At 45.6% G+C, this 14,848-nt stretch overlaps 1 protein-coding gene across 6 annotated transcripts in view; it reads left to right on the plus strand.

The window, feature by feature from the left end:
• Nucleotides 1-14,848, plus strand: part of INPP4B (inositol polyphosphate-4-phosphatase type II B) — a 281,318-nt gene that overhangs the window by 197,401 nt on the left and 69,069 nt on the right. For all 6 annotated transcript variants that reach the window (XM_048508966.1, XM_048508967.1, XM_048508961.1 and 3 more), the window contains 2 exons: nucleotides 1,816-1,993; nucleotides 4,977-5,189. In XM_048508966.1, the coding sequence (XP_048364923.1) occupies nucleotides 1,816-1,993; nucleotides 4,977-5,189 (391 nt within the window). The remainder of the gene's footprint in view (nucleotides 1-1,815; nucleotides 1,994-4,976; nucleotides 5,190-14,848) is intronic.

The raw sequence follows: 14,848 nt of genomic DNA on the forward strand, positions 1-14,848 counted from the left end.
TACGCCTATGACTTCTGGTAATCTTACTGATGGTGTGTCAGAAAAAATAGTAATGCCATAAAGTGATTAATCTGTAAGCACAGATGTGATCAATAAAAAAGTACCAATTTTATTCCAATAGTATTCTTAAGCAAGCCTCAGATTATCTATTTAGCTCTTTGAATTCTTGTTTCACTTCAGACAATCCAACATAGCAAACTATTTATTTTAGTTTATTTATTTTATTGGATTTATATACTGTCCTATCCGTGCAGAGCTTAATTGCCAGTGATCTAACTATGGAGTGAGCTTGATTTCCAGCAGGATGAGTCAGCATGGTGTTAAACAGTGGTTAAGAGCATCTGGAGAACCAGGCTTGATTCTCCACTCTTCAACAGTTCTCTCAGAACTGTCTCAGCTTCTCCTGCCTCACAAGGTGCCTGTAGTGGGGAGAGGAAAGGATTGTGATTCTAAAGCTGTTTCTGCACGACCAAGAAACAGCGCCCCGGGACAGAAAAAACACCATCCCTGGGGCACTGTTCGTACAGCTGGCCCCTGAAACAGCAGGAAGACACCATTTTCAAAACTCGCTCAGGGAGCGAGTTTTTCCAAAAGCAGCATCTTCCCACCAATGCGGCATGAACAGCACTGGCGTGAGGGCGCCGCTTTTGGCCCCTCCGGTGTTTGCAAGGCACTTACCTTTCTTTCCTGTGCAGCTCTGGACAACTGGAAAGACATGCCCACCCTGCCCTTCGATCCCTGGGGGTCAGAGGGCAGTGTGGGCGTGCCTTTCCAGCCATCCAGAGCTGCACAGGAAGGAAAGTAAGTGCCTCACAAACACCCTGGGCAGCTCTGTGCGGAGCCACCCCTGCGGAGCCACCCCTGTGGAGCCACCCCTGGGGCCGATGGGAAGCCGCTGCTCTGACCATGTGGAAATGGCCTAAGTCACTTTGAGGTAGAGAAAAGCGGGGTATAAAAACCAACTCTTCTTTTACAAGTTGAGAGACCAAGCACAAGCCACAACTTGATGAGCTGGATGCGAGAGCAAACTGTGCGTTATGTATGAATTTATAATATAGGCCACTCACAGTATAGGTCAAGATTACTCATCTGTTAAATTAGAAAAATAACCTTTTTTTATTTGTACTTTTCATTTATTGCTGTTTTGTCATGTGACAGACCACAGGCTATCCTGCCCCTGAAAGGAAAAACTGCCATTCAACTATTTCATCCCTGAGCCTCCAGTCACCTTTCAGGGAAGTGTAATGTTGGGAGGAAGCAGAGCAGCTGTTAGTTCAGGTCTGCCTCAGGGAAAGGGCAGGGATAGTTTTTGGTTTGCCTCAGAGAGATGATAAAGTAGATTAGTCAGATAGAAAAAAAGTAGTTTAGTGAGGGCAGGACGCACTGGTGGTGGGGAAAAGGAATATTTATCAAGCCTAGTCCAAATTGCCGAGTGTGTCATTGGAAGCTATAATAAACCTTTTTTTTTAATTGCAAAGAATAGAAATGTGTCTGCTTCCTGTTTTGCTTTTTTTTTCATGCTACAACAGTTCATTCAAAGAGCTTCGGGGAGTAATTAGTTTCAGCAGTGCTGCCTGGAGTATTCATCACAGCAAGAGGTTACTGTCTCTTAAGTGTTTCAGCAAGATCTGTTTTCCAGTCTTCTAGCAGAGTTTTAAAATAATGCCCATAAAGGTATTATAGGAAAGTTTAGAATGCTTTTCCATGCTAATTATAGAGCTGGTGAGAGCTGTAGCATACTGATGGTGATTAGCCATCTGGCCATTGAGAGTTGACTTTATAAAAATTCTTTTGTTGCTCCATTTCTTGCTTCAGTACTGGGTACCAGTGTATTTACTATTCACCAGAAAACATAGCCAAGGCAAAAGAAGTTCTCAGTAACATCAATCATCTACAGCCTCTCATATCAAGCCACACAGACCTGCTGCTTAATTCTGCCAGACAGCATTTGCCAGACAGCTTGAAGAATTCCTTAAAGACGCTTTCAGAAACGGTAAGATTCAGTGAAATGGTTCCTCCAGTGGCAGCTAGAACTACCAAATCCCCAGACGCCCCCACTGTCTGCATAAACTGACTTCCGTTGCATAAGGAAATATTACATCCTTTTGATGGTTGCAAGCTGCAGGATGTTGACATGAGAAAAGGATACTCTTTTTCCGTACTGCATGAATTGTTATCTGGTGTTTCTGTGAAATGTAAATGTAAGGAATAAAAACTAGGTTTAATTCTTTTTCTGTGCAGGAAAGTCTATGTCATTTTCTTTTTTACATGTTCCTGTGGCTGCAAAATCAGCAGTTGACTAAAAATAAACTATAATTAGTTTTTTAGACACAACGCGCTTCTTTTTGCTGTTCATGAGGCACTGAATAGCCTATGTGCCTCTTAAACAGTAGATAATTTATGTTGCTTTTCTGAATGATGTAGCATGACGATAAAAATGGAAAGCAGTGTGGCCTGGAGGGATAAGCACAAGGAAAGACTCTGCAAGAGTTCCTTGTTATGATAAACATTCCATGTTTGTTTTCTTTTTTTTTTCAAACTAATTGGATGGCTCACAGCTTCTTGTGGCTTATAACACTGAAATACCGGAACGGAGTAATTTTACATTTCTGATTTAGGGATTGGTAGGAAAGAGACAGACTGCACAGGCCTTTGGTTCAGGCACTTGCTCATAATGAACTGTATCATATTTTGGATGTCCTGACTTCTAAATAAATCTGAATTAATGTTGGGTTTGTGTAGAGACTTCCACCTGGTGGTCCACTGCATGATTTTTCAAAGAGCAGAAAGGATAATTACTTGAAGTTGGCAGTGTTGGAAACTTAATCCGAGCCAGTGAAGATTTCATAGCTACGGCATTTTGATGTAGGTCAGTCAGGAGAAAAGAGAATTGTTCAGAAAAGGCATTTTATCATTCTGATTCATTTTTTTTATCCCCCAAAGGCCTTTCAGCACAATGTTACATTATTTATGTGATAATCATTTGATAATCTGAACTGTAAACTTGCCACCAAGTCATTGTGGGTCATTGCTTCTTATCATGTCTGGCAATTAGGAAATATGGGATTGCAGGCAGGGAGCAAGTTTATCTCCAGCTGTCTATTACCTACCTTTTACTGGCTGTCACTTAACCACTGCTTTCCAAACATTCTGCATTTTGTGCTGGAGGAATTCCTCATGTTGCATGCTTCCATTCTGCTGCTACAGATACTATGAAGAAATAGCCCTCAGCACCCTCAGTCTTGAAAATTAGCAAGATTTCCTTTTTCTTTCCTTTACTCAGCCTTGATATGTGCTTCTGAGTTTCAAAACACAATTAATTGATTATTCTCTACCACCTCCCAAATGCAGTCACTTTGATTTTGTGAGCAAAAATATATTCCTTGCTTATTAATTGCCTAAGTGGTTTTGACTGTGGAAACTGAGAAACAAAGGTAGTGCAATCAGTTTCCTTCTCTTCCTCATTTTCCTGATGCCCCCTGAGCTGAGATAATGTTGTCATTGGTCGTTTCCCCACTTACGAGATGGGTGGACGATAGCTGCGGTTTCCTTTGCTGCGGGACCATTTCAGCGTGGGCTCATGGTCCCCACCGCAGCTTCTGTCCCTTGGTCGAATGAATGCTACAGCCACGCAGCAGCTACGCAGGACTCCCCACTTCGCTCAGGGGCTGTCCTGATTGGCTGCTGCACTGTTTTGGGGTGGAAACTTTTTTTATTTTTCAAAAAGATGAATCCACGTCTCCACATTCTGCCGAGGAATCCACAATATGCATCTGCCCAGCTTCGCTCAAAACGACATGGAGACATGGATTTTCAGCATTACAAATTTAAAAAAAATTAAAACCCAGGCTGTGCGCGGATGGCGCACACCCTGCCATTGCCTTATTGGACGGATGGCGGGAAACTTCAACCCAAAGTCACCCCCCGGGCTTTCCCATTCCCCCACGCGCCCCCGCATTCAGTGTGGGGTTTTCAAAATGGCGCTCGAACATCCAGGAGAAATAACGTGCGCAAAGGAGGAAGGAGAGCAGCAGAATCGGGGTCAGGCCCCCGGATTATTTGCCGCAAGTGCCCAGCAACTAAAGGTGAGTGGGGAAACAGCCATTGTTCTAATAGGGGAAAAGGCAAATAAAACTGAGGGATGTAACTTTGCTTAGGATGGCACTGTAGGAGGACTGGCTATCTGGTTAGGGGTTAGGGTTAGACCCTCACCTCAAAAGCGGCAGACAAAATACACTCAGGTTGTTCAACTCCTTTAGGTGCCAGAACCCAAGTATTATTTGAGTTTCATCAAGATAATATGAAAAATCAGGAAGTGGATGAGTAAAATGAGATCTCCAAAATAAGTAATTATAAACTAAGCATTTGAATAGCAAATTATACAAACTTTAAATAGCAAAAGAAAATGTGTAAAAATGGTAAAATATACAAAAATAGAAAATACACATCTGCTGTCATTTTCTTCAGCTTAGCTAGGAAGTTAGGTGAGACAGGATTCTTCCAAGCATATTTGGTTGTGAAAATCCTTCTCAGAATGGAACTAGTTTTATGAACAGAGACACCAGTAAGAAACAGGAACTGCATGTAATTTCTGGCTAAATTTCAGCTCAATCACACAGAAATCACTTCTGTCTGTCAACTTCAAAGCCCTCCCCTTGGAAAGGGTAGAAAGGACCAGCTACCTGATGTCAGAGAACTATTCAAGTTAAGTTTGATTTTGTGCATGTGCAGTTAATGCTGAATCAAGCACCTGTGGAATGATGAGTAATGTCTTTATCTTTAAAAAATTGAGATTGGCTACTTACACTTCACCTGTACATTCTGGGTAAAAGGAAGGCCTTCTACAAAATAATTTCAACACTCACTCACAGCATAATATATTATTTCGTTTTCTGACCATTGGTGCGATATAGGTTTATACAGTAAATTACGTTCATATTTTCTTCTTGCTAATTGCATGTTCCCTTTCATTCTAGACAGAGTTATTTGTGCATGCATTTAAGGATCAGCTGATCAGAAGTGCCCTTTTAGCTCTTTACATGGCTCGTCCAGGTTGTGTTCTAAAAAACCCAACTGTGCCGAGGATCAGCGTTGAAGATAGCAGTGATCAGCTAAATCAGGAACATCCACATGAAATTAAGAGACAAGATTCTATACCTCACCATTCAGAATATGATGAAGAAGAGTGGGTAAGTGGCTCCTAAATTCTATTATTTGTGTCCCCATGAGTCATCTGGGATTTGACAGCCCCCCCCAAAAGGCCCTTTATAACTAGTCAATTGTACATTCCTGTCTTTTTAAGAATTCTGAAAAGGAGGTTCTCCTCCTGTTCGGTTCTCAATATGTTTGCCTTATTCATGCAGTAATCTGCAGTCTATTATCTATTGCAAATGCAATAGACCAAGGCATTTTCACAAGAAAATAACAAAAACATATTGTAAGGAATTCCATAGACGCAGAAATAAAAGGCTTTGGTAGTGAAAGTCCATTTATTAAGACATCTTAGAAAGCTCAAGTACACGCAGTGGCAGGAATGACACTTCCCGCCAGAAGCACAGGTTATAATACCATTCACCCCATCCCCCCTTCCTGATTCCCATGGGAACGGAGACTTCATCTCCCGCGCAAAGATAAAGTCTCCGCCGATGCATCTGGCCCATCGCCCGGGCTGTGGAATGCACTCAAGGTTACTTCACCATCAACACCATTGAATCCTTTACACTCTGCCTCCCTTAAAGAAGACCCCTTCCCCCCAGGTTTATGCGGAAAGGCGCGGTGGAAAGCAGAAATAAGGGTGGGGGCTTCAATGTTTTCGGAATAAACCCATTGATTATACCCAGAGGAATATCCCACCCAAGAAACTAAATATTGCAAGCGGTTGCGATTAAAGAGAGAGTCCAGGATAGCGTCAATTTCGTAGTGCTTGTGGCCATCAATAATAGTCGGAGGGGGCCTCTCCGGCGGGTCGTGCCAGGCATCGGAAGCGGGAGCCTCCTTGAGCAAGCTGGAATGGAAGACAGGATGGATGTTACTAAGAGAGTTAGGCAAATCTAAGCGGGCAGTGACATCATTAATCACTTTAGTAATCTGAAAAGGTCCCACAAATCTCTTGCCAAGTTTGGAAAATTTATGCACGTCTCTGAGATTTTTTTGTAGATAAATACACCCAGGAGCCCACACGCAGAGGGAAATCTGAGCGGTGTTTATCCGCTTTGCAGTTTTTGGGAGTCCTTTGCTTGCTGTAAGGCGGTCTGGACCGACTTCCATCCCTCGACTAGGGATGAAATCCATTGTTGGAATTCTGGGGGTCCAACGCTGCTGCGGTAGTTGTGGTAACGGCGGGAAGGAGCCACCAGACACAATTTCAAAGGGGGTTTTCTTTTGTACTACTATGAACCGCATTGTTGTAGGCGCATCCGCGAAACGGAATAAGCTTCGCACCAATTGTCTTGGTGGTAGTTGGTGTAACAACGTAAATACTGCTCTAGGGTTCTGTTCGTTCTCTCCGCCTCGCCGTCACTTTGAACATGGTAGGGCGGCGACGGCGGGGCGGCCCCCAACAACCCCAAAAAACGCTTTCCAGAACTTTGAGATGAATTGGGGGCTGCGGTCGGAGACCACCTTAACGGGGGCGGAATGGAGACGGTAAACATGTTGAATAAACAGCCGTGCCAACTTAGGAGCAGAGGGGATGGAAGCACATGGAATAAAATGGGCTTGCTTAGAGAGTAAGTCTACCACCACCCATAAAACCGTGTTGCCATGACTTTCGGGCAAATCTGTAATGAAATCCATGGAGATGACTTCCCAAGGGCGGGAAGCTACCGGGAGAGGTTTCAACAGTCCATGGGGCTTTCCCGGGATGGTTTTGGCTTCTGCACAAACCGAGCAGCCTCTAATGTAAGCCTCAATGTCTTTGCGCATTGCGGCGCCACCAGAACTGCCGGCGGGCTAAGTGCAGAGTTTTTCAAAGCCAAAATGTCCAGCCGAACGGGCATCGTGGCAAGCTTCAAGAACTTGCTTGGCGGAGGGGAGGCGACGCACCAACATTCCCCTCCGCCAAACTCCATTCTCCAAACGCAATTGGGAGTCCCCTTCAGCCGCTGGGGGCTCATGCAGCCCCGCCTCCTCCAATTCCCGCAGGAAAGGAGAGACGAGACTGGGAACGGGGTGGAGGGGAGGCGGACGCTTGAGATCGGGTGACTGCCAACCCCAACTGGGAGGGGGAAAGAACAGTGCGTGGAATGTATCGTAAGGCAGCTCCACCCCCCTCCCCGGGTAGGCGCGAGAGCGCGTCAGCCAGTTTGTTGGTTTTCCCAGGGAAAAACTGGACTGTAAAAGAGAAACGAGAAAAAGAAATCGCCCAACGAGTTGTTTTGCGGACATCTTGAGGGGGGGGGAAAGAGCTGCCAGGTTTTTATGATCCCACCAAACTTGAAAGGGTGCTTAGCCCCCTCCAGCCAGTGGCGCCAAGTGGAGAGTGCTGCTTTGATGGCCGCAGTCTCCTTGTCTCCCACAGTCCAGTTGAGTTCGGCACCAGAGAATTTTTTTAGACAAATAAGCACACGGAACCAGTCTACCATCTTTATTTTTCTTCTGCACAGGGCTGCCCCGAGTGCTTTGTCCGAGGCGTCCACGTGAACCACAAACGGGAGATCTGGGTCGGGGTGCTTTAGGATAGGTTCGGTGGTAAACGCAGATTTTAATAGTTGAAAGGCTGTTTGACATTCCTCAGACCAGAGAAGGGGGGGCCCCGGGCTTGGCGGACAGTGAATCTTTACCCTTAGTGCGTAAGAGGTCTGTGAGAGGGAGAGTCAGTTCAGCAAATTGGGGTATAAAATCACGATAGAAATTAGCAAAACCAAGAAAACGACTGGAGTTCTTTATGTTGGTGGGGGGCAGGCCATTGGAGGACTGCATCAATTTTAGCAGGATCCATTTTAAGCCCTCGGCGATCCGTAACCCAAATAGTCAATGGAGGTCTGATGAAAACAGCATTTGGAGAGTTTGGCAAAGAGAGAGTTGTCAAGCAAGCGTTTCAATACCTCTCGGACCAACATTTCATGCTCTTCTATAGTTTGCGAGTAAATTAAAACGTCCATCTAAATATACAACAACTCCCCTTGTACAGTAAATCATGGAGAACTTCGCTGATAAGGGCCATGAAAGCTCCGGGGGCCCCACTTAACCCTAATAGCATTATTAAATAATCAAACTGTCCAAACTTTGTATTAAACGCAGTCAGGTGTTCATATCCTTCAGCAATTCTGACTCTGTAGTAAGCTTCTCTCAAGTCTAATTTAGTAAAAAATGCGTCCTTTGCCGAAAGTGCATCTAAAAGGTCCTTGATCAAAGGCAAAGGATATTTATTGGACAGGAGACCGCATTGAGACCTCGATAATCTGTGCAAAGCCGTAGAAGACTCCATCTTTCTTTTGACAAACAAAACGGGAGCAGCGTAGGTGTGTTTGGTAGCCCGCCGTATGAAACCGGCGAGCAAGGTTCTTGTCTAAGAAAGCACGAAGTTCCTTCTCCTCATATTGGGACTCATGCGGTAGATTCTACCCTTGGGCAGTTGCGCTCCTGGTTGTATGACAATTTTACAGTCAGTGTCTCTGTGGGTGGCAATTGATCGCATTCCTGCTCCTGAAAAACTCTGGCTAGATCCTGATATGCAGGTGGGATGTCAATAGAATCGGGAGCAATCACTGAGGAAGCCAGAGAGGGAGTGTCAGGAGACGTTGGATTTTCTTCCCAATTCATGTGTTCACCGCGAGGGAGGGTCAGTGAATTCTAGGATCCTTTCTTTCCAAAATGAATTTTGGTTCATGTAACAACAACCAAGCGCATGCCCAAAACTATGGAGTGTTTGGCCACTGGCGCTAAAATGAAACTAATTTTCTCCCAATGGTCGGCGCAACGGAGGAGAACCGGCTGTGTTTTGAATTGGGCCGGTCCTTCGCTTCCGAGGGGGCTGCCGTCCATTTGGGTGAATGGTATGGGCTTAGCCAGGGGAATTCGTCCAGACCCTAGCTCCTCTGCCACCTGGGGCCGCATTAAGCAGTGGGAGCAGCCGAATCCACAAGGGCCGAGGCTATAATGCGAGTGTGTTTAGCGGGTTGGCCAGAAAATGCTTGAACAGTAATGGGAGCGCTGCCTTCACTCACCGCCAGGAGTCGGGCCCATGTCCATGGGGGCTGAAGAAAGACAGACAGCTGCTTCCCCCTCCTCTGGGTCGCCTTCGGTCACCGCTTTAGACGAGCCAGTGGGAGGCTGACCCTGACCTGCGCGGTGGTTTGGCAGACGGAGTACGCATGGAGCTGGAGCGGTTGGTTTTGCTTCTTGGGACAGTTGGCGCTAGATGACCTGGCCTCCGCCGTAAAGACAAAACCCAAGTAGGCGAACACGTTCAGAGGTGATCTCAGCAGGAGCCGCTGGGCTTGACTTGGTGGGCACAGTAGTGGTTTTCGGGCGTGGGCGGCCTCTTTGACGCAGCGATTCCAAACGAGACGCCACTTGAGACCCCAACTGGATCCAATCTGCAATGGTGAGGAACCCGAATTAAAAACACAGTTTCATCGTGAAGCTTGCTATCCACAGCATCCGAGAAGTATTCGCATCTCATGCGTTCAGGCCACTCAGGAGGAAGTCGAGCAGCCGCCGCACGAAATTCACGGACAAATTCTGCAAACGGGCGGTTGCCTTGCTGGATGGTTTTGATGGTGCGGATAGCTTCATTCTCGCCTGGATCTTGAAAGCGCGCGCTCAAAGCTTGGAGGAATGCGGCACTGTGCGAGAGTCCTCATCCTGCAAATCCAAAACAGTCACGGAACCAGTCGGCTGCCGCCCCATCTAGGACTGAGCCGATGTCCCGTATTTTTTCGCGCTCCGACCGGTATAAATCATCATAGTCTTCCAAGTGGGCATTGAGTTGCAAGATGAAGTAGGGAAGTTTGGAAGCGGTCCCATCAAAACGGGCTGGTATCGGGGGCCGAAAGTAGCCCCGTTCGACGGCTCTTGGCGCCTGCTGGGAGGTGGTTGCGCTGGCTGAGCAGGTTGGGCAGGCGGCTGTTGTACAGGGGGGGCTGGAATCGGGCGCTGGCGGTGCCGCTGGCATTTGAGTAGCAGGACCCAGGTAAGTGGCCCCCCTGGCACCGGCATGATCAGTAACAGCATAGGTTCCAACTTGCGGCCCTCTGGTCTGCTGCCTCCTTAGTTCCCTCTCCAAAGCAGCCAGCTCCCTCTCCTTGCGAGCCAATGCATCTTGGTGCGCATGCAAAGCAGCTTTTTCTCGCCCTAATTTAAGCAGTTCGTCCCGTTTAAGGGCTTCAGTGAGTTCACTTTGCGTGCGCAAGAGCTCTGAACGCTTTCGCGTTGCCGTTGTAAATCCAGTCTGGACTGTTCCAGGACTTTATCATGGACTGACAGATTCTGGGCATATTGCCGCTGGAGCCGTCTTTGGCACGGTCCAACTCGAGCTGGACTTCTTTGCGTTGCTGTTCCCGGTCCCTCTGCAGGGTTTCGCGCTCTTGCTGCAACTGTGCCCGTTCCTCCTCCCATAGCTGGCGTTCCGCGGTTCCATGCCGCTTGGGCATCTCGAAGTCGCCCTACTTCCTCATCCCAGTCTTCTCTCGATGGGAGAGGAAACCGGTCCGGCTGGGAATGCAGGCTTTCTTCAGACTCTTCGCCATCAGGAAGCGAGCCGTCGCACACCCCGTAGCCCCCGTAGCCACCGGTGGCTCCCCGCGCCACCCCAGGTGCGGTCGCCCGGACCGGGATGGGGGTCCGATTGGGAAGCGGTAACGGATACCCCTCCCAATTCCAGGTTGAGTCGGTGTCCTTTGGGCGGGCCTGAGTGCTGTGCCACGGTGGTTCTTTGGGAGCATCACCAAAATACGAAGTCCAGGAAACGTTCAATGGATTCCTGGGTTTGCCTATGCGCGAAAAGGTGGTCAGGCCCGTCTCCTTCCAGCGGAGACAGGTTGCATCTGAGGTTTATGGTAATCCACAACGGTAGAACGGTAGAAATCCGATCCACAGGCGCTACGATCCATAGAACCAAGCGCCCCAAACGACTGCAATGGAAGGTCCCCATGGTCGTGCGTCACGCCCCTCGTTCCAACGGAGTAAAGGCAGACTCGTGCTGATAATGCAGGACGGGAAAGAGCCACCAGCGAGGCCCGCTCCCTTCACTGCTGGTTCCTTCCAGGATCCAGAAGGGAAAGGTCGGAGCCTCCATTCTGGGGGGGCTACCGCAGACCTTTCCACAGTGCAAGATTCAACCTCTTCCATCGCGAAGACAAGAGGATCCACTGCACAGGAATATAGATGAATTAAGATTCCTGCCACAATGTAAGGAATTCCATAGACGCAGAAATAAAAGGCTTTGGTGAAGTGAAAGTCCACGGTTTATTACATTTATCTTAGAAAGCTTCCTTCGTTAGTACCCGCAGTGGCAGGAATGACACTTCCCGCCAGAAGCACAGGTTATAATACCATTCACCCCATCCCCCCTTCCTGATTCCCATGGGAACGGAGACTTCATCTCCCGCGCAAAGATAAAGTCTCCGCCGATGCATCTGGCCCATCGCCCGGGCTGTGGAATGCACTCAAGGTTACTTCACCATCAACACCATTGAATCCTTTACACATATCTTCGATCCTGGCTGGAAAAACTGTTTATGTGAGTAGGGAAAGACGGGAGAGGAGCCAGGAAACCTGTAGAAAGAATAACACTTCCTGAGATTCTCTGTGGGGAAAGCAGAAGAGGCAGAAAAGTTTAATGACAGACAGAAGCCTTTATTGGCATTATAAATTACCATATTACAATATTAAAAACAAAAAAGGGAACGTTTATCTATTAACTGAATCCATTAAAATACATTAAAAATATTCATTAAACATCTACGTACAGACCCTGCATACGGAACGCAAAGAGAACTAAATTTACCATGACTATTTTATGGAGAACAATTACGTTTAGCCAGGTAATGCTTCAGAAAGTTCGCAACGTTTTCACAGATAAGTTCACAATGATCATTAAGTAGGAAGTTCATAACAGATGATTACATATCAATATTTGACCTCTCTATTAAGGGATAAATATACATAGAGCGTGGAAGATCACATATAAAACACTCTAAAAGTACAGGTTGGACAGTCTCAACAGCCATTTTACACTGGCATAGCCTATTCTCATAGCGGATGTTATTGTATCTGCCAAATGTCATAGCATTAGGTAAGGCATTGAATCGAGCTAATGAGTATATGCTCTCTGCATTGTTTTAGGGATCACTCAAGATATACAAATATATTGGCACAATAATCTGACCCTGTCAATTCCCAAGAACTGAGGGAAATCAACTTTTTTCCCCTCTTCTGCATCATATCCCTTCGCATTTCTTCTTGTTCTATTGAAATGCAGATTTTGATTTCATTTTCCCCAGATTCCGGTGGCAGACATGTTTTGGAATTGGTCAGTTTGTTACAAACCCATGTTGTTGAAGCTTCTCTTTATCATCTATGTCTGCTAGCCATTTTACAGACACAGATTCCCTGACAGAAATTGATTATAAAAGACTGGTGGCAGGACTAGTCTCCCAAAATGAATTCCCGAGTCCAGTATCTGGAAAGCTCTTTGTACATGCCATCAGTTCCATGTTGTTATTTTGCCCAGTTTCTCTACATAAGGTGACATATGAGACACACCTTGGCATGTACACACCAGAATCTCTTGTAAAGAAAATGCGTGACTGTACAGGACTCCGAGGGATGAGACTCTGGGGGTGATCTACATTGGAGCTCCATATAGTAATTGAGGGATGATCTTGGCATTAAAAATTCTCAGTGCAGCGGGAACAAACTGATGCCCTTTAGAGTAGAAAAATCTGAGAATTGCCACAGCGTTCACCTTAGCTTTGTTCTCCACTAATTTACAATGAGAAGTCCAAGATAGATTGGAGCGGAATAAGAGCCCTAAGTATCTAAATTGGCTTACTTGCTCCAGGACATGGTTGTTCACTTTCCAACTTCGTTTACACCTAGATTTTGCAAAAATCATGACTTTTGATTTGTCATAATTGAGAGTCAACCTATTAGGCAGAAAAGTTGCACTTTAACAGGTTTCAGAAATAGTGGAGCTTCCATGACCTGGGCACGCAGTGACTTTAAAAGTACACAATGAAAATCAAAATCCAGTGGAAAGGTAAGCTGGCTTTTTGGAAGACCACAAGTGTACAAATGGCCTAGGTCTAACTCAGATTTTACTGGGAGCTCACTCCCTGTGAAGTGTTCTTAGGATCGTACTATAAAACTATTCATGTAACTTACATATTCATTTATTTTAATGAACAAGTAAATATATTTTCTCTCTTCGGGTCCCAAGAATGGATTAAATACAATTTTACTTATCTGGAATGTTAGTCATTGACTTCTTAAAATAGTTTTTGTTAAAAATGATTAAATATGTTGCTGGATTATCTGATTTCATCATGGGCCTTTTCTGAAGCATTTTAAACATTTCTGTGCATGTTTTCCTGCATGTCAAAAGATAATCCATCTTGCCATGGAAATTAAATAGCACATCAATTTTTAGAAGACTTGAACAATTCTGTTCATGAATACAGTAGGAGGAGACCTCCTAACCTATCCACAGTTCTCATGAAGCTTCAGAAAATGCCTTTTCAGTTTAATCTGAAATGTACTTTTTCTGAAGAGTTGATTCCCTAAAAGTTAAAAATATTCTGGCACATTTTATATAAGCCTTCTTTAAATCCTATTTTGTTGAAATTGCCAAATTATTTTGATTTGCTTTTCTTTCTCACTGTGTCAAGCATGACGTCTATTCCTTTTTACTGGACTTCAAAGTCTGGCTTGTCAGAAGGGGTAAAGAAATCTGGCTTGTAAATAAGGGGGGTCCAAACCATGGCAACGCCAGCCCACAGAGCCTTTTGATCCTGCCCCCCCAAAAGATAAGCTCAGGCAGCTAAAGAGCTAGGGTTGGTTCAGCCAGCCTAACGCCTTAAACAAAATTCCTGCCACATCTCTTAGATAGGTCTTTTGACTGGCATCAAAAAGCTTGCCTGGGGTGGGGCTTTAAAAGGTGGGCTGTCAGCTGCCACGGGGATTTCCAGGTAGTGCATAGCAATCAGCAGGAGAGGGGAGTGCAGCATCATAGAATACATATATATATATGTATTAATTGCAGCCAGAAATTCTTACCAGATGGGACAAAGGGTAACTCAAGGAATTACCAGAAATTCTATTATAAAACCTCAGAGTTTCTAGAGATGCCTAGAACTGCTTTTTGTCACTTCCAGTAAGTGTACATGACTGCCACAAAAATATTCCGCCACTGTTTCAAATGGCAGTGGGCAACAGTATCTCATGGTGGAACTTCTCTTACCCCAACTGAGGGCTCAGCAGCCCTAGCTTCAGCCCCAGCTCTTTAATTAAGGGTTTATTCTATTATTATTATTCTATTATTCTATTAGTCGGTGCAAGGTTCTCAGGTATTTTCTGCATTTGTGAGGATCTTGGGTCTGTTTTGAATTTTCTTTAGCACTTTCTTCTATCAGAAAGTTGATTTATGGGTAGCAGGAGCATGTAGATTAATAATCATGTAGGTCAAGGAGTTGTAGTGAAGGAGGAGGAAGGTGTCAAAATTGTTCTTTCTTCTGGAAGTGCCAGTTCTAGTGACACAAGAGTCAGGAGGTGATTTTACTTCACTGTCTCTCCCCACTTCAGCCTACCAACTAGTGTAGCTATTAGTCTTGTGCATCCAACGATTCCAGCAATCAGCTTTCCCAGTGTTAGGAGGGGCTTCTGGCTGAGGGAAACATGGGGACCA

The sequence above is a fragment of the Sphaerodactylus townsendi genome, linkage group LG10 (genome assembly GCF_021028975.2).
Source record: "Sphaerodactylus townsendi isolate TG3544 linkage group LG10, MPM_Stown_v2.3, whole genome shotgun sequence".
NCBI lineage: Eukaryota > Metazoa > Chordata > Lepidosauria > Squamata > Sphaerodactylidae > Sphaerodactylus > Sphaerodactylus townsendi.